Here is a 22697-nt window from a genome sequence, read left to right as displayed (position 1 = left end):
TGCCCCCTTATCTCAGGACCTGAACCCCCTGTTTTAATTAGCTTGTTTCATTGCACATTTCAAACAGCAGGTGTCTATTTTCATGAAATTGTTTTAGTGGCAATTAAAGGTAAAGGTAAAGGTACCCCTGCCCATACGGGCTAGTCGTGTCCGACTCTAGGGTTGTGCGCCCATCTCACTTAAGAGGCCGGGGGCCAGTGCTGTCCGGAGACACTTCCTGGTCACGTGGCCAGCGTGACGAAGCTGCTCTGGCGAGCCAGCACCAGCGCAGCACACGGAAACGCCGTTTACCTTCCCGCTAGAAAGCGGTACCTATTTATCTACTTGCACTTAGGGGTGCTTTCGAACTGCTAGGTGGGCAGGAGCTGGGACTGAAAGACAGGAGCTCACCCCACCGCAGGGATTCGAACCGCCGACCATGCGATCGGCAAGCCCTAGGCACTGAGGTTTTACCCACAGCGCCACCCGCGTCCCATTATTGGCAATTATGTGTGTTTAAATGTTTTGAAATCGGTTTTATACTTGCGAACTGCTTAGAAGCTACCTTGGCAATTAAGTAGCATATTAATTAATTAATAATATCAGAGGTGAGAAACCTGTAGTCCTCCAAACACTGCTGGACAACAATTCCCATCAATAAAGGGGCCAGGAGTAGGACCTGTGTGGCAGGTCATATTCTGAGCTCCCGCATCCTCCTGGAGGCTAGGGAGGTGAGGCGGCCCACCTGTCAATCATCCGGTGCTACCATGACATCAGGTGACTCAACTTCAAAGGAAACCATCTTTTCCTTTCTTCCATTGCAGGTGCAGTTTAAAACAGACATGCATGCAAGGGAACACTGTTTCTTTGCAGCCATGGCTTGGACTTGAGCTGAGCTGCTCTACTCCAGCACCCTCTAAATCAACCGGATCTACCAAAACCTCCCAGGGATCTACCAGTAGATCACAACTGACCTGTTGGACATCCCTGGACTATAACACCCATACTATCTGATCCCTGGGAATGCTGGCTGAGGCTGATGGGAGTTGCAGTGCAACAACATTGGAAAGGCACCAGGTTGGCTTTCTCTGATTTAAAAGTCCTAAGAGCAAAATCAGGATCAGTTGCATCTGAGTGTGTACCGTAGCTCACAGACAGAGCCTCCCTCGCAAGGAAAAGGCATTTAGTGTCAAAGTCACTCCATCCATGGCCTGATGCAAATTGTGACAATCTGCTCTGAGCTGCTATAGAGACCAAAGAGTTGATGTGCACATTCAGTGTATATTTAAAACATTTCAGTACTCTGGTTTTCACTAAGAAACTGTTCTGTTATAAACTGTGGCTTTTAAAGGAAGATCAATATTTTGACATTTTTATTTGCTTTTTAATGAGGCTCAAATACCAAACTGTAAATGCTGTTCCTGGAGTATTTACTTCCAACATCGGTAAAATCAAATTAATCAAAAACTCTTAAGGGCCACACTAGGCATGGCATTTGTCACAAGTAATGATGTGTGGTGGGGTAAGTTCATTAGTAACAATGAATATCCATTTGAAAACATAGCATTAAGAAAGCTGGGAAGTTTCAAAGTTTTGAGTTTTGTTTTGTTTCCTAACTACAGTAATATAAATGTAACAAAATGCATCCACTACCTGAGGCTTCAGAAAAAAAATTCCAACGCATTTTTCTCCATCAAAATGAAAATTTTCTGAAAGCAGTCTGCCCTATGCTAATTACTGTTATCTGAACAGGAGGTTTTCCAGAAAACCCACATCACTGGTCGAGTGGTTTAGCCTTGTGAAATGCTATTATTGTAGGAGGCTTTTTATTTTATTTTAACAAATAGCCAGTGAAGATTTGGTTGGGGGGGGGGCGGAGAGAGATGGATCAGCAATTTATGTAATTGGTATGGTGAGAGGGCAGAATAGTTGGCGGATGCTTCTAACTTTTATCAGTACTGCCTGGTTTACAGTGGTTTATAGTCAGCCTGCATGGCTGAGCTAGTCCATCTGTAAGCTACCATACTTTTAGCTTTCAGTATATTACAATGGAAGGCAACACCCAAAACACATGCCAGTCACAGGCTCACACTCACAGATCTGGGTAACTGCTGCCCTTTGAATTTCCAAAAAAATGACCAGCGGCCATTGCTTCTTTCGCCCAGAATACTAGGTGATACCAGATTTACATCAACATCTTGCAAAGGACTTGCTTATTCTGAACTGAGTCTAAAAAGCTGACCTTATAGGTACACCGTAATTTTGACAGGCACTGTAACAGGTATAACTCAGCTTTGAACTTTTCTTGGTTTTTCCTTGCAAAAGGCAGCATCCTATAATGTCAAGACTTTTTCCTCCTTAAATCACCTGAGTCGATTCTGACAAAAGGAGGTAAATGTAATGGGTCAGGTTTTGAAAGTATTCTCTCCTTGGATAGCTCAATCGGGAGAGCACGAGACTCTTAACCCCAGGTTTCTGGGTTTGAGCCCCACATGGGGCGCATTGCAGGGGGCTGGACTTTAGGGGTCCCCCCTTCCAACTCTAAAATTCTATGATTCCTTACCTCATCACTGCTCCACCTGTTGGGAAACGAGGGCCGTAGCTTCTTGATACCTACTATTTCTCTCATGTCTTCGTATGAAGGGTCAGTGGGAACAAGGTCATGATATGGAAGCTGATACTCTTCAACTATACCTGGAAAATGTGCCATTTGTTAGCTGTATCAGTGTCAGGTAGGTTTACAAACAATGCTTTATCAAAAACCAAATGAATAGGCATGCACAGACCGAAGCTCATTGGGAAGGTTCATTGGGATATGGTAGCAGGAAGCAGCCAAGTGGATGCTGGATCCATTGTAGCATGTGGGTCCACATATAAAGGTAAAAGGTAAGGTGACTGCAAAATGCTTTCAAAAGCAAGTAGCTTGAGATGTCACAGACCTGTCCCACATATGTCCTGTGTCCTAAAACTCAGGCTAACTGTAGGTATCTTTTCCACTAATACCCAGGACTTAGTTTATAAAATTCAAAAGCAAGCTGGAATTCACCCTTCCACATTGGAAAGACCTAATCCTAACTCAAACTGGTTGTTTAATGCTGTGCAATTGAAGGGTGGCTTTTGCGTATGCTCCAAGGCACTTTCCTAATTTTGTTGTCTAAACCTCATGGCTTAGTCTTGGTGTTAAAAACCATGATGACCTTAAGTCTGCCCTCTGGTTCCCTGTAGTCAAAGTGCTGTCAATAAAAGCCAACTTCCTTCTTCAAATGCCTCGAGGCTAGCATACAAAATCTCTGCATTGCCATTCTTAGACAGGTAACAGAAAGCTTTGCAAACAGCAATCAGCCAGAGGAGATCTAGCAGAGGAAAATACAAGTGGAGGAACTGGGTTTTAAAATGCCAGTCTTGCCAGGTCTGGAATTAATTTTATACAGGCAACAATGCCTTTTCAATACAGGTTTCCTAATGCTAGCTAACACCTGCTAATGCTGATCCTCTTGCATCACATCTGCGTAATCTCCTTGTTAATCACGGCACCTAAGCAAAACCAACCCCATTCCTTCTCTTCATAAGCAAAGGGAGTGCTCTCGGTTTAAGCTCTGATGTTTATAATTCTGGAAGTGCCCATAAATGAGCTCCAAATTCCCATTGCAATTATGAAACACACTACATCTTTAGAAGAGACTATTAAAAGAGAGGATAAATCTTTGCGGCTAAATGAGGACCTACAGGGACGGGAAAAATAAGTCCTAACAACCAGAAAGGAAATGGGAATAAATAAGTTCAGCGACAACAGTTCTTTGAAACGGATGGTTTTCTCTGTCTCTCTTAAAACACACACACACACACACACACACACGGAATTGAAGTAATGTAGAGACATGCGCCAGTGCTGTAAGGCATTTACCTCCTGAAACACATCTCCTTGCTATTTCCCAAAGGATGAGTCCGAAGCTGTACATATCGGCCATGATATATGACTGGAAGTGATTCCGATTTAAGCTTTCATCTAGGACTTCAGGAGGCATGTACCGCTTTGTACCCACTCTGGTGTTCGGTGGTATATCCACCTCATTTGTGTCACTGAAAGATGAAGGGGGTGGATAGAAGGAGACAAAAATGAGTGCGTTTCCCCCCTAAAACCAAATTGTATATGAAAGGCCAGGGTGGGCAGGTGGGAGAGAAAGGGACCTCAAATTAAATCCATCTACGAGCAAGGTCAAAGTAAAAGAAAACCTTAATGGAAATGATCCTTTCAGAGAAAGGTTTTTAACTGTTAACCAGGGGCTCTTTTGTTTTGTGTTTTGAGGCTTCCATGCCTGGGGATACTTCAAGCATCCAAATGCAAACACACAACAGTGATAAGACTCAGCAGGGGTTGCTGGTAACATTTGTGAGATTTCATTAGCATTAAGATGAAACTCCCCTGGCAAAGATAGCAGTCCAATTTCCCTGAAAGGTTGTTTTCTTAGCAGGGCTGTTTCCCATGCTTAAATATGTTTATTAATCTTATTAGGTTCATTTTTATATATAGTTCTTAATTTGGAAAAATTCCAGGATGGCAGTGGTGTAGCTAGCCACTCAGACTCCTGGGGGGGGGGAACCCCTGTGTGCATGCGCCACACAATGGGGGGGATGAGCCGCCCAAGGCGCATGGGGCAAATCGCCCACCGGGCAGGGTAGGCTGGGGCAAGGAGTGCTGGGCGGAGCCTGCAGGGAGCCTGCCCCACTGCCTCCCCCTTAGCTGCGAGACTTTGGGGAGTGGGACTTTGGGGAGTGGGACGAGGAAGATCTATAAGAAGGAAAGTCAAAAGGCAGCCCCCTCCCCGCCGGCTGCGTGCAAATCAACTGAGGCAGAGCAGAAAAAGGAGAGAGAGAGTCTTTATTCAGGCCTTAACAGACTTTTAAAGCCACAGTTTCTGGGTGCCAATTTTTTAATCTGCCAAAGGGCTTAAAATCTGGAGAGAACAGAGCCAAGGGGAGCAGGGGAGTGAACGCATGCACCCAAAACTTGTGGCTTCATTTCTCAAAGAGGGAGGCAGGCAGGCAGGTAGTGGAGGCGGAGGAGAGGGTTCCTTTGTGCTGCCATTCTCCTCCCCTTGCTGGGCCAAGAACCAGGGCTGCCAGGTGCACGTCACAGCGAAGAGTCAGCAGGCTTTAAAAGCACCTGGCCCATGGAAGGAGGAGCTAAGGGGTGGCAGCAGCAGGTGGCTGCACCACTCGGCTCCCCCCAGTCTGGTGAATGCATCTCCCCTCACACACACACACCAGCAGTGTAGCTAGGTGTTCAGGGCACCCTCATAGGAGTGGGTTCAGATGCCACAGAGGTAGGGCTAGCTGCCCATGGGGGCAGGGCAAGCAGCAAACCAGGGAAGGCGAGCCTGGGCAGGGGCCCTCAGCTGGGTCAGTGCAGCCAGGAGGGAGGTGGCAGTTGCAGTGCCTTGCAGGCTACACACATCCCATGCTGCATTTTCAGGCAGCGCTGGGCTTGCCTGCTGGAGGAGATGAGGGGAGGAGGTGGAGATGAGATCCTCACTGAAGAGCAGACCGAGGAATACCATTTCCCAGTCAGATCATGAGGTAAGATAAAAGCTTCTGGGGTTAGCGAGCCACTTCCTGTGGCCTTGTAGGCTCAGATTTGCCACCCCTTGCTTTAGCTGCTCAGCCATTCATGGAGGACACCCAAAAGGCAGGGCACTGAAATCAACTCTCTCGCAAGATGGGCCGGTAAAGAAGAGACGTTATTTTCCTTAAGGATATAAGTAGAGCCCTGCCAGATCAACCCAAAAGCCTGTCTAGCCCAGCATTCTGCTCTCACAGTGCTTATGAGAACCTCACAAGCATGGCAAACATGCAACATTAATCTCCAGCAAACTGGTATCCAGAAGTCTCTGGTACTGGAGATCATATATAGCAAAGTTACAGGTAGGTAGCCATGTTGGTCTGCCGTAGTCGAAACAAAATAAAAAAAAAATCCTTCCAGTAGCACCTTAGAGACCAACTAAGTTTGTTATTGGTATGAGCTTTCATGTGCATGCACACTTCTTCAGATAGGTATCTGAAGAAGAAGTATCTGAAGAAGGTATCTGAAGATACCTTCAGATAGATATCTGAAGATAGTATCTGAAGCATGCACACTATCTGAAGAAGTGTGCATGCACACAAAAACTCATACCAATAACAAACTTAGTTGGTCTCTAAGGTGCTACTGGAAGGAATATATAGCAAAGCCATCATTACTCGTAGTCCTGATAGCTATCCTCTGTGCATTTATCTGACTAACTATGGCTATAACTGCAACTTGTGGTAGTGGCTCCCATGATTGAATTATGTATTTCTTTTAGTCTGTTCTCAATCCTCCAGCACACAGCTTTATTGGGATGACTCTGAGTTCCAGTACCAAGAATGAGAAAAACCGATTTTCTTTATACACTTCTATTATATCTCCCTTATTTGCATTTCCCCCCTTGTCATCTAAAATGCTACAAAGACGGCATCCTTTCCTCAAATGGACTTGCTCCAATCTCCTGAGTATTTTGCTTGCCCTATGCACGACCACATTCTTCACGTGAGCTTTAACCAAAATCTCAGTGGTTTCCTCCCATTCATATACAGTTCTACTTGTTTCTCATGATATCTGACTCAGCTGCATCAGTTTCTAGGGCTAAGATCCAACGACCTATGCTAGCCTCCCTTGTGGCTGACCACAATTCTGTACCACAACCACTTGTGGCGTGTGAAGCCAGTTAGCATGTGGCTTGCCTGCCCCATAATTTGCAGCTACAGAGTGTGAGTTTTACTCTGTGTTGGGATGGTCAACATGATCTCAAACAGTCAATCTTAATCTTCACAAACAGCTCATGCAACAATCCACTGTTTCCTTCCTTGTCACAAGGTCCCAACTCCAGGCCCCCTTTGAAACCTACTCCCTTTGCATGTTCACAAACCAAGTTTCAGTGAGAAAACCCAGTATTTTGCTCACCTAATGAACTTAACTGCCAAACCCAGGTCTGCTATACAGCAAGTTCCATTCTTTTTCACCAGGATGTTTTTGCTTTTGAGGTCCCGGTGGGCAATAGCTGGCTTGCCTTGAGTGCTGAAGATTTCAGTGTGCAAATGGCACAGTCCGCTGACTGAGGAATATGCCAGCTTCAGCATGGCTTTTGTATCCAAGGTAGTGGATTTCAGGTAGTCGTACAGGGATCCATTCTCATGGTAGTCCGTGATAAGATACAGCTGAGTCCAAGACCCTGTGCCTTTAATGTCTGCAGCAATGAAGCCTACAAGGAGGAATGGAGACAGGGCTGTTCAAACATTGTGCATGTTTTGAAAGAAGGTACAGAGTCAATTTCTTTTGAATGCCAAGGTGAAGACGCCGTATCCAATGCTGCTTGTACTAATTGGAAATCTGAGAAGTCAGCGGAGTTACTATAGCTCCACATTCCACGACACATGTGGAACTGATACTGCAGTGAATGGTCAAGACTATGTTGACCTAGAATACCACCAAGCAAGTCTTTGCACTAGGACAGGCGTGGCCAAACTTGGCCCTCCAGCTGTTTTGGGACTACAACTCCCGTCATCCCTAGCTAACAGGACCAGTGGTCAGGGATGATGGGAACTGTAGTCCCAAAACAGCTGGAGGGCCAAGTTTGGCCATCATTGCACCAGGGGCATAAGTTACACTTCAAAGGATAGCCCTATCAAAACGTTAGCTAGATTTGAAACCCTCGTCCACATTCCTGAACTCAAAACACACAAACTCAGGCCGAAAGACAAGGAGTTGAAAATCTAAATTCAATTTTAGGAGTATGAACAGTGGTTCAAAGTTTGCTGCTATATTTATGATTCCCTCATTCAATTGTTGGAATCAGAATCATAGAAATTAAAGTGCAGAATGAAATTTGTGTGCAAGGGCTCAAAACTCAAGTATTTTGAAATTTGTTCCAAGTTCGGTTTTTAAAATTCAAATGAATTTGAGCAGTGGGACAAAACAAATGCACAGCAACTGAAATTAGCAATTGTTGAAGACCGTATCGATGACCCTGAAAACTGTGAAGGCATGGATTTATTTTTCCTTCTCTGGGGAAATATGAGGAATCTCTGAACTCACAAGGAAGGGACGTGATCTCAACTTTAAGTCCACAATGTCAGGTCTAAGCCAGAATTTGGAGGTGAGCTGCTATACAGGTGTTTTCTCACTTTTTTTTTTTATTTTTTTTAAAAAATAATTTTTATTCATTTTTCAAACACATAATAAAAAACAAACAAAACACAAAACAAGAACATACAAAACATTTAAACATGTATAATTTCATAATCTTATTTTCATGCACCTTCTTTCCTGCGACTTCCCCATACCTCCCTTTCGCTGCATCCTTATTTTGCAATTCTTTAGCAACCCTTTAGTCAATTTGTCTATTAGTTCCCTTTCATTAAGTTTCCTTAAATTTGTTAGTTACAGCTGTAATTCTCTGTTTCTTACCCCTTGACATCTTAACACTCCTCAATTTTACAACAATTTTTAAGATATATTTTAAATTTCTTCCAATCCTCTTCCACTGTCTCTTTCCCCTGGTCGCGGATTCTGCCAGTCCCATAAAGTCCATCACCTTTGTCTGCCATTCTTCCAGAGTAGGTAGTTCTTGCATCTTCCAATACTTTGCCAGAAGAATTCTTGCTGCTGTGGTAGCGTACATAAAAAAGGTCCTGTCCTTCTTTGGCACCAATTGGCCGACCATGCCCAGGAGAAAAGCCTCAGGTTTCTTAGGAAAGGTCCACTTAAGGACTTTCTTAATTTCATTATAGATCATTTCCCAATAGGCTTTAATCTTCGGGCAGGTCCACCAAAGGTGATAAAAGGTACCTTCAGTCTCATTACATTTCCAACATTTATTATTGGGCAAATGATAAATTTTTGCAAGCTTGACTGGGGTCACGTACCACCTTATAGATCATTTTCATTATGTTTTCTTTTAAGGCATTACATGCCGTGAATTTAACACCAGTGGTCCATAACTGTTCCCAGTCAGCAAACATAATGTCATGACCGATATCTTGTGCCCATTTAATCATAGCTGATTTCACCGTTTCATCCTGTGTATTCCATTTCAACAGCAAGTTATACATTCTTGACAAATTTTTTGTATTGGGTTCTAACAATTCTGTTTCTAATTTTGACCTCTCCTTCTGAAGGTGTTTTCTCACTTTGTTTATGAAAGGTTAAGCAGCAAGCAGGGCTAAGATGAAACCAAGTTGTCAAAATGAAACCACTTTGCTAACTTTGGCTTTTGATACATCTTTTTAATACTCCAGAATACACATCTTGGCTGTGAGTCTTGGGAGACCTTGCAGGCCTTTTCCCACCTGGCCTGGGAGGACGGAGCCCTGACTGACTAACTCCCTCCAGCTACAAAAGCTAAGGCTGTTGAACAGACTCATGGGCTAAAGCAAGCTTCCTCAAACTCAGCCCTCCAGATGTTTTGAGACTTCAATTCCCATCATCCCTGACCACTGGTCCTGCTAGCTAGGGATCATGGGAGTTGTAGGCCAAAAACTTCTGGAGGGCCGAGTTTGCAGAAGCCTGGGCTAGAGTGTTGTTTGAGCAGAGGGGTGTTGTTGTTGGGTTTTTGCTGTTTTGTTTTGTTATTTTTATTTTGGATCTTCTGAGGTACGTGTAAATTGTTCAGTTTGGCTGTTTATTTTTAAATGCTTCATTTATTATTTACGACTACCTTTGTTATGTGGTAGTTATGCCTTCCTTTTGTGTTGTAAGCCGCCTTGAGCGCCTGCGGAAAGGCGGCATACAAATAAAATTATGTACGTATGCAGCTGCAAAATACAGAATTAAAAATTGGGGCGCCTTAAATGACCAGGACCCTTACTTTTTAGTTCGTGCCACTCACCCAAAATGTTTTCATGCCTCATCAGAACAGTCTGATAGATCTCCGTCTCTCGAAACCAACTGGCTTCCTCCGTCGTGAAGAAAACTTTGACGGCCACTTTTTCTCCTCTCCACTTCCCCATCCAGACCTCTCCATAGCGACCTTTACCAATCTGCTTCACCATCTGAATCTGCTTTGCTATAGTCCTTTGCACCTGTCAAGAGAAAAGACAATGGTGCTATAGTAACTAATGCTGAGACAAGCTGCTTGCAGATAGGCAGCACCCTCTAGGACTAGAAAACGCCAGCAGAGGGAGCTCAGTGTTTGGTAGACAGATGATGATAACACTGCAGTTGAAAAGTCGGGATAAGCAGTCTATGGTCACATCCACTAGGCAGGTCCTCTGCTGTATTGTTTTCAGTGCCTGCTAAAAGTGTTTTTACTTAAAGAAGCCTAACCAGAAATGTATGGTAATTTTAACATTTAATTTTATTATGCAGATTTGTGCAAAACTGCTGGCTTTATTTATTTCTTGATAAATTCCATGTCAACTTGTTTCTAACGTTTGACTTCACTGGAACGTTCTTGTGAGTTAATATTTATATTGTTGTATGTGCAGCTCTCAGAGGTTTGTTGATTTAAGCAATACATGCATCTTGTTCAATAAATAAACAGACATAAGCCACACTCATCACAGTACCACTTCTGCTAGGGCAACCACTGAATGAGGCAATGGAGGTTGTGGGAAACCGACCACAAAAATGGGGATCTTCACCACCAGAAAGAAAGAAAGAAAGAAAGAAAGAAAGAAAGAAAGAAAGAAAGAGCGAGCTCCAGGTGCATGGAATCAGGATTCCAGATCTGATGTGTTTCAGGGGGGAAATATCCTCCCTTTCGAAAACGTTTGTAGCAGTAATTCTCAAATGCAAGAAATGCATGCCAGAAAAGTGTTTCCAAGGAAGAATTTTCTTCCAAAACATGTTGTGCCTGGAATAAATTTTATTTCTATCACCCCAAGTTTTTTGCCTCTTTTTTTCAAAAGGAAAACCGTACTAATATGTTTTGGGGGAGTTTTTGTACTTTTACAAAATGTTAATTTGTATGGAAAATCTTGGAAGTAAAAAAAGATATTTATTTATAGTCCACCTTTCCTGCAAAATCAAAAGCGCATTCATAGGTCTCCTCTTCCCCATCACCACAAGCCTGACAACTTGAGGGACAATGACTGGCCCATCATCACTCAGTAAGCTTCATAGCCAAGTGGGATTTTAACCCAGGCTTCCCAAGTCCTAGTCCAACACTCTAACCAGTACACCACACTGGCTCCCCTGGTTTGCTTAACACCTAGTCTGATAAAGTATTCAGGTGAATGTGAAAGGTTGCTCACTATCCTGTGGTAACTTGGAACATTCAAATAAAAGTACTGTACTGCATGATATTTTGGATTGTAGAGATTATCTTACAGACCAGCACAGCTACCTTTCCTTTTCACTCTGTTAAGTTATGGAGATAGCAAGTTTATTAACAAGTCAGCTCATCGGCAGAAGATGGCTACAGCTCTAAAAATGGAGCGCCTTTTAGACATTAATCAGAGCATGTGTTCATGCAGATATTGGCACTACAATCCTAATCAGAGTTCAGTAGTTTTCAATCCCTCTTCCTTGAGGGTTCATCAGATGTTTATTGAGGCTCCTAACTGAGAAGACTGGCAAAGGTGGTGAAACGTACCCCCCCCCCAAAAAAAGATAGCCTACTTACAAATTACAAAACTTGTGCCACAATGTGCATCTGCAGGGCAGAGTTAAGACTGTCATACAGGATGCAAAATGGTGGTCAGGTTGCTTGCCGCTGCCACTACTTGCAGTGGAAGCAACGAAAACAAACCTCTAGGAACAAATAAAAAAGCTGAAGGAATAAAGCAATTTTGCTAACTGTATCTTAGGCTGAATCAACTTTGGTTGCCATAATTTCTGCATTCAGATAACCTTTGCATTTATGCTGGTTTACTTTTGGCTCTCCAGATGTTGCTGGACTGCATCTGCCATCAACCCCAGACAGCATGACCAATGGTCGTGGGTGGCGGGAGTAGGGAGTCCAGCAACTTCTGAAGGGCCACCAAGTTTTAGGCAGAACCAGGGCTGCAGATAGCGATGATGCTCTGTTCCTATGCCGCTATTATCATTAATATGTCTCCGTGTCTCAGTACTCCTTTCTCACCAGAAGAGGGAGCCCAGAACCGCTTCCCGAGCTCTGAGACTGTTCAATCAGGTCTTTCAAGGATTCTCCAGGTGGAATGTAAGTCTCGTCTTGTTCAAGCCCGATGCTGTACCGAGGTCTGCTTTCTTGCCTTTTAAACCTGCAGTTGTGTATGAAAATAAACATAGGTTGACTCTGCACCGCTGGGTGGTCGCAACATCAGGCAAAAGTTGCTATTTGAGTCTGTTTAATTTCCCACTAGCATTGCATATTAAAAAAAAATCTCTAAAGCTTTCACGTTTCTCGTCTATTTTCAGCAACCCCAGTAACAAAGCAATACTTTCATCTCTGCGAATTGGTGCCCAGGCCATTGCAATTAGATGTACAGTAGCAAGGGTTTTTAAAAAAACACACACACACAATCTTATTCAATACCTCAATTCACACTGAAACTTTAAATACTGGGTGGCCTACCCCACCCCCCATGTCTTTCCCCCACAATCTGCCACTTTATAATATATAAAATCAGCTACCATAACCTTCCTCAACCTGGTGTCTTCCACATGTTCTGGACTACAGCTGCCACAGCATATTGGCTGAGGCTGATGGGAGTTGTTTTGGGTGATGAAGCATAAAATTGTAGGGTTGGGAGGGGTCCTGCGAGTTATCTAGTCCAACCCCCTGCAATGCAGGAATATTTTGCCCAACGTGGGCCTCAAACCCACAACCCTAAGATTTAAGAGTCTCGTGCTCTACTGACTGAGCTATCCAGGTGGACTACAGCGCAAGGGCATCAGGTTGAAGAAGGATGAATTAGTAAGATGGGACAGACCAGCAGCAACAGTCCTTCCCAGTAAAGCCAGTATCAGCTGGTGGGAGCACACCTTGCTCCAGTAAAAGAACCTTCAGGAGTCCAGTAAAGGTTCCCAGTTGTTCCTTTGAATCACCACCCTTACCTGCTCATGTATCGTGAGTGGGCACTGCTTCTTGTGAATGCTCTGGCAGACCAAATAGGAAAGCCTATCTGGTTGTGTTTGGTCCACCCCTGGCCTACAGCCTCTAGCCCGTGTGGTGTAGTGGTTGAGTGCTAACTAGGACCTGGGAGACCAGGGTTCAAATCCCCACTGGGTAACCTTGGGCCAGTCACTATCAGAGACAGATTTAGGGCAGGGCGATCGGTTCTGCCACACTGAGCACCAAGCCTAGGGGGTGCTGCGAGGTGATGTTGTGAATTGAGCAGAACGGAAGGTGAGAGGCACAGGGGTGGGCAAATTTTGGCCTCGCACAAGGGGTGCCACTAAAATTAGAAAAATCAAAGTCGGCCCCTGTCACCGTCTCTCAGCCTAACCTACATCAAAGGTACACCAACTTGGGCACCTTGGAGGAAAGAGGGGACATAAATGGACCAGGCATGTCCAAGGTCTGTTTCAGGGGCATAATCCAGCCTGCCAGTTGGTTTAATCTGGCCCCTGTGGCAGTTTATTTCCTGGGGCAAAATCCTAAAAAAACCTCAACAAGTTTGGTTGGCTCTTTAGTCAGCCCTCACAGTCCTTCACTTCATCAAATCTGGCCCTCTTTGAAAAAAGTTTGGACACCAGTGCACAAAGAAAGAAAGAAACCAACTTGGCACTAGCTAAGTTGCCTATCCTTGCTTTACTTGAAATACCACTCCAAGTCCATTTTCATTCACTTTTCTTTTCTGCATTACCTCCCACTGGAAACTCAGTCTGTGCTGAAGACACTATGCACTTTCATGGCTTTTCCCTAACTGTTAAATTCTTCATTAGATTTGAGCTTCAAAGGTAAAGGGTCCAGTCGTTGCCGACTCTGGGGTTGCGGTGCTCATCTCGCTTTATTGGCCGAGGGAGCCGGCGTACAGCTTCCGGGTCATGTGGCCAGAATGACTAAGCCGCTTCTGGCGAACCAGAGCAGCATACGGAAATGCCTTTTACCTTCCCGCTGGAGCGGTACCTATTTATCTACTTGCACTTTGACATGCTTTCAAACTGCTAGTTTAGCAGGAGCAGGGACCGAGCAACAGGAGCTCACCCCGTCGTGGGGATTTGAACCGCCAACCTTCTGATCAGCAAGTCCTAGGCTCTGTGGTTTAACCCACAGCAATTTGAGCTTTAACAACACATAAAAGTCTCTTCTGGAGCTATAGTGGAATACAGTGGAAGTTTAGTGCTCATGTCCATGCTATTTGCTTCCAGAAAAAAACACCAAGTAATACGGAAACTAGTGCTAATCTTCCAGTATAGTTCCGAAAGAGGCTTTTACGTTGTGCGGAAGCTCAAATATAATGTGGAAATTAACAGGGAAATTTCTTGAAAAATGAATAAACTGCCATATGAATGCAGCCTATGATAACAAAGCTCATTCGCACCACCAGTACTCCCAATAACATTTTTGTAATCTCAGCATTACTAGGACACATAGGATTTTTAAAATGAAATCTCCAAATCAACCACTGCGTCTGTATAGATCAGAAACGTGAAATATGAATGGCAGAAAGAAACAGCTACCAGGGGGGGAAAACAAGCTTTTCTGGACCGTACCTGAAGTAACAGAATATGATGATAAGCACTAGGAGGACACTACAGACGGTCACTGAAATCAGTAAGGCCTTGTGATGGACATTTCCCTCTTCCAAACCTGAAACAAAACAAAAGGACTTTTAGCAGGTAGGTAATAACCGCATTTATCTCCCTTAAGCCACTTACTCTCACTCTCTCTCTCTCCCCCTCTCCCCCAAGTGTTTGAGGTGGCTTGCAAGCACGATAAAAACAAAGCTAAGGATATATACCGTATTTTTCCCGTGTATAAGATGCCCCCATGTATAAGACACCCCCTGATTTTGGGGGACTCCAAATTAAGAAAACACCCCTCAGCACTACCCGTGTATAAGACGAGCCCCAATTTTAAACCTAATTTTTTATGGTTAAAAAAAAAACAACTAGTCTTACACATGGAAAAATACAGTATATTTAAAGATAAATGAAAATAAACAGCCATCGTCCAACAGCAGAAACCCGGAAAGGGTCCAGCCTGGCCTGGAGTGGCTTGAAAGTTTGCTAACTGCCAGGAAAGGCCAGCACAGTGTGTGAGACGACACAGGAGCACGTCAGAGCAGTGGCAAGGTCAAGGCTATGCAGGGACACCACCAGCAAGAGCAGCAGATTAGCATCGCTAGTGTGCCTACGAAGTTCTATGCTGTTCCAGTAAACAGTAGCAAAGCCACTGTCTGGAGGATGGCTCCCCTGCTTCTGCTGTGGAATTGTGTGTACCAAACACAGATGGACAGGGACACACACACCTCAATTTCTGAAATTTGCCAGCATCCACTTATGTGGATCAAGGCACCGAGATATTCTGGGAAAGCAACCTTCTCCAGTACGAGTGTGAATTTCTATATCCACAACGCGCTAACATATCCGACGTTGCGTCTGGTTACTTGGGATCAGAAGCAGGATCTATCTTCCAAGATAAGGATGAGCAGGTCATAAGCTGTGAGAACTCTATTCTGATTGATCTCTCCTGGAACAGGGGCTATTGCATTTCAGGTTTACTAGAGTGATGCGAAAGGGAAGTTCCATGGGGACTCTCAGCTTTCCACTATGCACTTTTATTTTATTTCCAAGCTCTGGTTTCTTCTTCTATTTTGGCCACTGAACAGCGGCGTTTTCCTTCTCGCTTGCTCCTAATGCAAGAGGCTGGCAAACAATGTATCTCCTGTTAGCACCAGGCTCAGTGTTTTAACCTAACATTACCTGCTACTAGCGCATTAGTGGCATAAACATTCAAGACACTGCCGTCACTTTTTGTAATCCCTTTTGTAAGGAGACACTGGCAACCGGGAAAACACTAGCGTGCTGTATTCTCACTAGGCCAGCAGATTTGTACCTGAGCCATCGCTACGAATAAGGGGGACGGGAAACTGAGAATCCGCCAGGGAGATCACTTGTCGCTATGAAGGAAGAGGCTGCTACTGGGGGCAAGACAGGCGGGGAAGCAAACGCTCCGTTTTCATTGTTAATCAGGTCTATACTTCTGCAAGCCATTTATCTCCAATGCACACGGCTTGTAATAGTTGTAAACATGTTCCAGTCTGTCTGCAAAGGGATAAGGAAGGCTTGAAGATGAGAGAAGGGTACCGCGCAGCTGAGAATAGGGTGGTTTGTGCCTGGCAACACAAATCTGATTTTCAGATCCGAGGTCAATAAGGCCTCATCTGCACCATACACTTACAGCACTATTAGAGCACTTTTGACAGCCCACACCATCTAGAGCTCATGGTGTTGGCTACCCCTGCTGTAGACTGTATGCATTGTACGTACATACACTCAGCTCTGCTTCTAATCACCCTAAGCAGCTGTGAAAAACTGGAGAGGGCTTGAGAAGGACTTGGGAGTGAATCATTCCTTTAATTTTTACTTGCAAAAGGTTGGTGGGACAAGCCCCAGCAAAAGGAATAGGAGCTTCCCTCTTGCAATTCCTACTCGGTTCCAGCAAGGAGAACTTCCTGGTGTACTGTGAGCCCATTGCTACGTCTTCTCCCAGGTTTGCAATGTGCACAGGGCTTATTACTGCAGCAGCAGCTGCAGCAGCAACATCAACCTGGGGCCAGGAGTGTGGGATGCAGTACACATATCAAACCCCATCCTTTCCTCAGTCATCACTGCCCAGCTCATTCAATCACCAGCTATAGAGACTGCGAGCCAGACATGGTGGCACCAACACTTCTGCTTATAAGGGCGTTAAATCAGTAAAGACGGATCTCTCCTCTCATCTCCCTGCAGTCTGCCTTTTCATTGGGGTTTCCAGTAATATATTTTTTATTGTTTAAAATGGCAATGTTATATTGGGATCTGATTATTTTTCCTGCTTTCTTAATAAGCAGACTGCCTGCCCAGCACAGGGTCTTCTTGTACTCATCAGGATGTTTTTATTTTATTTGCTGGGCATGGAAGCTATTCAGAATAGTGAGCAGGGAGTGTAGCTGAATTGTTGTTGTGTGTTTATATTCCTTCCTACATGCTAAGACTTTCCTTGCTCTCAGGACGGGTTAGCTTTAACTCCTCTTTCTGAAATGTCCAAGTCCACAGAACTCCTTTGTTCCTTTCATATATATTTTTTGAAAACTATCCTTTCCCTTTCTAGCACATTCAAGGCACAGAAAAGCACTCTCAGTGAACAATGTCCCCGCTTTTGCTGACATCACCTCTGTGCCTGGGTTAATTTGTAGTTCAACCACCTCTGACCTACAGCTGGAAGACCTCCTTAGACCTTAGCATCCCCTGAGATGTGACCCTAGTCATACGACTCCTGAATCAAAAGCAACATCTATTCTGTTTTTCACATGCCCACAGAAATACACTCGTGTTAGAAAATAGTTTTTGGTAAGGTACTTTCCAAAATAAGGAAAAGGGTGACAATGAGATGTTCTTTGTATGTTCTCTTGGACAGTCGCCTGTCTTGAATTTATGCAGAAATGAGCCAAAACTACTACTGGCTTTTGTTAACAGTAGCAGTGCTGAAAGTGTCCTCTTTATGGCAATTTGTCAACATTCCTTGAGAAATTGGGCATTTATTAATTTAAGTTGCAATCCTAACCATGTCTGCTCCAACCAAGGGGAAAATTTGGTGTTTCTAATTAGTTGCAGGTCCCTTCTGGATTCTATCCGGAGGAGCCAATCCCTTGGTTGACACTTCTTCAAGGTCAAAGCAGAGCTCAGTTCTGGGAAATATTAATAGTCTAAAACAGCCTGACAAGCTGCTTTCCAGAGTTGTTTATTGCCCAATTCCATATAGTACAAGGCAGGAAAATGTTCAATAGGCGTAGCAGCAATTTCTTAAACATACTTTAACTGAGCACAGACTGCTATTGCCTTAATTGTTGGCCACCTGGGTTCTCTACAAAACAAGAGATGCTCATACTCTTGATAGTAGAGAATATACCTTCTGGGGAAAATATTCTGCACAGCTTCCAAAACTTTAATGGCGTTCTAATCAGAGCCCTAAATTTGAACACCTTGGAGCATTTGGATAAGCATTTTGCTACCAAATATCTTTAGGGCAGCTTCAACCAATTGCCTTCCCTTATTGTAACAGAACTTTACCAATGCCCCTATGGTTTGATGCACTTTGCCTCCATATGACACTTCCATCTCCTAAGCATTCATATTGGTGCCAGAGGTCATGCTTCAATCTTGGTAGATTTAATCTTGTCATTTAATTGTTTAGCTACTGAATTTGATGAGGACTTAAGAGACCGCAGACCTACCCCCCCATCTTTAGGTGATTCCAAACCATCACCAACATCAGCTTCTTTGCTGGAAGGTCCCAACTGCAGGGCTACAGTTAAATATTCCTGTCTCCACTAACCCAATTGGTGTACCTGTTATAGCACTTGAACCAGAAACGTCATTTTCCAATGCTGTCTGCTCAGAAGCAAGTCCCACTGAATTCAATGGGGATTACTCCCAGATGAGAAGGGTTAAAACTACAGCCTTACTTAGCACTCACATATGTCACTGGGCAGCCAAATCTGATTGGCTATGAAGCATCACGACATCAACCCATTTGCTGAATGATTCCTAACTGAGTAGATGATGAATATAGGTGAGCCAAGAGGGAGGAAGCAGCAGCACTGCCTGGGGCAGGGAGGCATGACTCTCAAAACAGTTCTAATGCAGCAACTTAAGCAACAAGAACTTAAGAATCATGCTGGATCAAACCAAATGCCTATCTAGTCCAGATGCATGTGGGAAACTCAGGGGCCCGGTGTGAGGTCCGTAGCACTCTCCTGCTGCTGTTTTGCAGCAACCAGGATTTAGAGCCCATACTTCCTCTGATCCTAGAGGTAGCATACAAAGGTCATGACAAATGGCCATTGATACCCTTATCTTCCATGGAGTCATTCAATCCCATTTTAAACCCACTGAAGTTTGTGGCTATCACCACATCTTTAAGGTGAAAATTATATGATTCAATTAATGTGCTGCATGAAGAGGTACACCCTCCCCCCCCCGCCCCCACCCTGAATCTTCATTACATGGGCCCTGGCTTCTAGTATTATGCAAGAGAGAGAAAGAGAGATAGAGATAGAGATAGAGATAGAGATAGATAGATAGATAGATAGATAGATAGATAGATAGATAGATAGAGAGAGAGAGAAACCACACATCACTATCTATCTATCAAGTTAATGGGGAAAAAGGCACCAAATAGGATTTTCTAAGAGATAAATTTTCACACAGTTGAAAACGTTTTCAGGGGGAAATGTCTACTTCGAGGTAAAAAAGCTTCAATCAGAATTAGAAAATGGATTCTGCTTTGAGAAACTCAAACCCAATCCCATTAACCAATAAAATAACTGGATAAAAACAAATATTGTGTTTTTAGGATGTATAATGGAATGATATTTTTTTCTTCACTCTGAAGCATCAACAAATCTTTTTTTCATCGGAAACCCATCTTAGAAATGTTTTAGCTGGGTGAGCAAGCAGTGCGCCCGGAATGCTTACACTGCAAATGTTGCCACTGGCACTGAAAATGTTATCTGCAGTTTTTTGTTTTCTAGAAAGAAAAGCAATATGCAGAATGGAAATTAAAGATTTGCCTCTTTCGTTACCTCCTTTTATCAGTGGTGGCAGCGTAGGGTGAAGATCTTTGTTACAGTAATCCTGATCTGTGCAGCATTCAATTAATCTTCTCGGTTGGGACAGTGGTGTGTCCTGCAACAGATAATGGTTATGAGCAGCTTTGTCCACATCCAAAAGGCATTAGAAACGCTGAAAGCTTTCAGATGTGAAAAACCATGCATGTGCTAACACCTTAATGTGCTTTTTAAAAACTTAGATGACAATTCCTTTTAAACTATATAAGAATCTAGGCCTAGATACAGTTTAATAAACAGGTGTAGTTTTTACTATTTCATTTTTCGATGGAGGGCAAAGCTTAAATCTGGGTTCTCAACATAATTAGAGAAAGCAAATTGTACTGTTCTTCTAGGCTTAGACAACTTCAGAATATGTGGGGGAAATGCATTATTGAAGGCCTACAGAAAAAGCCCTGCACAAGGAAAATTAGTATGTAAGGGACAATAGCTGTAGCCTCCTCCTCTCTCTGCTAGCTTTCTATGTTCACAGAAGGTGTTGCTGTTGTTTTTCAAGTGAACAAGAATTCAAATATACTGTTTTTAACCTGAAATGGTACACGACTGTTTGGGTTTTCTGAACATGTATATTGCTTCTGAGCCTAATGCAGAAGGGGACTTTACATGAGGGGTGACAACATAGGTCTGTATCTAGTCCTGCAAACTATGAGCATCTAGAAAACCCCTCTTCATTTTTCTTAGAGCAATCAGTATGTGGGCAAGTTGTCACAGGGTGGCAATATGGGAAAACAGAGGTAGGGACAAATGTCTTGGTGACCTGAAAATTGTCTGACCTGGTACAATGGAAGCATTCTATGTCGTGGAGAAAGGGGATCGGGAGCAGGAAACTCCTGTATACAAACCAGCACACGGGGTAAGGAGGGTAGATGCAAAGGCTAAATGAATCAGGCTCACCCCAATTACATTTCATACTTCACCTTCATTTAAAGCATTAAGGCAGCAGTCCTGAACATCTTACTAGGGAGTAAGCCTCTCTTAATACCGTGGACTTAATTCTGAGTAAACATGTATACGGTTGTGCACTAAATATTGCACCTGAGCTCTTGAGATGGGAATTTAAATAAGTAGCACAGAAACATTATGAGTCCATTCTTAAAACGCTGTACCTCAAAGTGGGTCCCATTGCCTGTGATAGGACGCTACTTCTAAGAAAGATGGTATCGTCTTGCAAAATGAGGATTACTGCTGGGCTTTCCAACCTGTTAGTGCTCTGCTGACTTCTGCTTACCTGTGTTATGGACCACTGGGAAGGCTTACAAAGATATTCACAGCCTGACTTGCATTCCAACTCCCCTGGAGGAGGAAGGCAACAGACTATGTATCTCCATTCCTAACTATTTGTAAGGTTAGGGTACTAGAATGGTACTCTGCAGATGTTGCACTGCAACTCCCATCATATTTGAGCACTGGTTGAGGCTGATGCAGTCCAACAACATCTGACTCCCAGCTAAAACTAAAGACCAAATCTAGATCAGAATATATTCTTACCCGGCACTGGAAGTCAGAACCCTCTAACCCGATACAGCCTGTGGTGAAAGTCTGCCCTCCAGAGTCTTCATCTTCTACCATGGCAAAACAAAAGCCATCAGTACTGAATGTGGGGAAAGAAAAGAAACAAATGTATTTGATCAGAAACTTATTATTATTAGCTTCCTGTATCTTGCTTGCAATGCACAGATTACCCTGCTATGAAAATCCTTAAAGGGAAATAAAACAAAGCTTTCTTAAGGTGCATGCTATAAAGTAAGCTATTATTTGCGGTCACCCTTCCCCTTTCCTGAGACCTCTGGAATATGTAGAGGACTTTGAAGGTATATGGCTGTATGGTTGTCACAGTCACAGGTTTTGGACCAGGCAGAAACAGCAAGCAGTACTTGTGCTATTTCTGTCTGCTCCAAAGCCCAGTACAACATGCAATCGTTTGATGAAGTGCTGTCAAAAGCCACTTTGAGCTACTCCTTTGTGGAGAGACTGCAGAATGAAAGGTCCCTTCAAATGCCAGAGGACCTGGGCAAAGGCATTTTCTTCTTGTGATGACCTCTGGAGCAGGCAGAAGTTTTCTGGAGCTTTACCGCTTCCTTTGGGAGATCTGCCTGGCCCCATTGCTCATTATTTTTAGATGGGAAGAAAATGTGTGTGCGGTTTCGCCCCCAGAAACATTTTGCAGAGTAACATCTTTTTAGCATATATTTCTGCTGCTATTGCTTTTGTCTCATTACGATATCCTTTTGGTATTGTTGCAGTTCTCATATTCTATTGTTGTTTTTTATTCCTATTTTAAGTTAACTTAAATATTTTACAGGGTACATCTTTGGAGAATAAATATTAAGGAAATAAATACACCTAGACCTGCTCCAAAATGCAGCCGCACGTCTTTATCTATCTCTGCAATTCAGAGGAGAGGAAGAGGAGATCCCTTGTGTTCTTCATGTTAAGATTTGTGAGCAGCAAGATTTGTGGAGGTCTGATTACGCTAGGCATTTCAAGCATACATATTAATTACTGGGACACAGTGGCATATGCATCAATAAAATAAAATGTAGGTCCAGAATGGCTAATATTAAGGGCTTCCACACACTGCATTCAAGTGTACAATCTGTGCCCCTGAGGACACAGCTGTACACATCAACAAATGTAGACTCTTTACATGTGTAGAGACAGCTTTTACCCGTGGTCTGTGTAATGTGTGAACAAACCTTTTCTCTGTGTTTTAATTGCTGTACCTGGTACATTGGAGTAAAGGGCAGGCAATAAATTGTAGTAGTAATAGTAGTAGTAGTAGTAGTAGCAGTAGTGGTAACAATGCACCCACAAGAACAGTTGTATCCAAATCTTGTGCCATTTATTCCAAAGGAAATCCTATTAAGTCAAATTGAACAACCACCTAGAAAGGACAATCACTGGAATTGAACCACCTGGTATATAGGATTGCAGTTTTAATGGGTGTGGTGAAGGGCAGAAAT

General features: G+C 43.5%; 1 protein-coding gene across 3 annotated transcripts in view; it reads right to left on the bottom strand.

The window, feature by feature from the left end:
* BMPR1B (bone morphogenetic protein receptor type 1B) overlaps positions 1-22697 on the bottom strand; it is a 215194-nt gene that overhangs the window by 4758 nt on the left and 187739 nt on the right. For all 3 annotated transcript variants that reach the window (XM_081925070.1, XM_081925071.1, XM_081925072.1), the window contains 8 exons: positions 21223-21325; positions 19690-19792; positions 14615-14711; positions 12078-12216; positions 9882-10074; positions 6959-7256; positions 3884-4059; positions 2543-2673 (listed from right to left, as the gene is read on the bottom strand). In XM_081925070.1, the coding sequence (XP_081781196.1) occupies positions 2543-2673; positions 3884-4059; positions 6959-7256; positions 9882-10074; positions 12078-12216; positions 14615-14711; positions 19690-19792; positions 21223-21325 (1240 nt within the window). The remainder of the gene's footprint in view (positions 1-2542; positions 2674-3883; positions 4060-6958; positions 7257-9881; positions 10075-12077; positions 12217-14614; positions 14712-19689; positions 19793-21222; positions 21326-22697) is intronic.

This window comes from Podarcis melisellensis (assembly GCF_964234715.1).
Source record: "Podarcis melisellensis genome assembly, chromosome: 9".
In the NCBI taxonomy this organism is placed as follows: domain Eukaryota; kingdom Metazoa; phylum Chordata; class Lepidosauria; order Squamata; family Lacertidae; genus Podarcis; species Podarcis melisellensis.
This window is presented reverse-complemented; position numbering and strand designations above follow the sequence as displayed.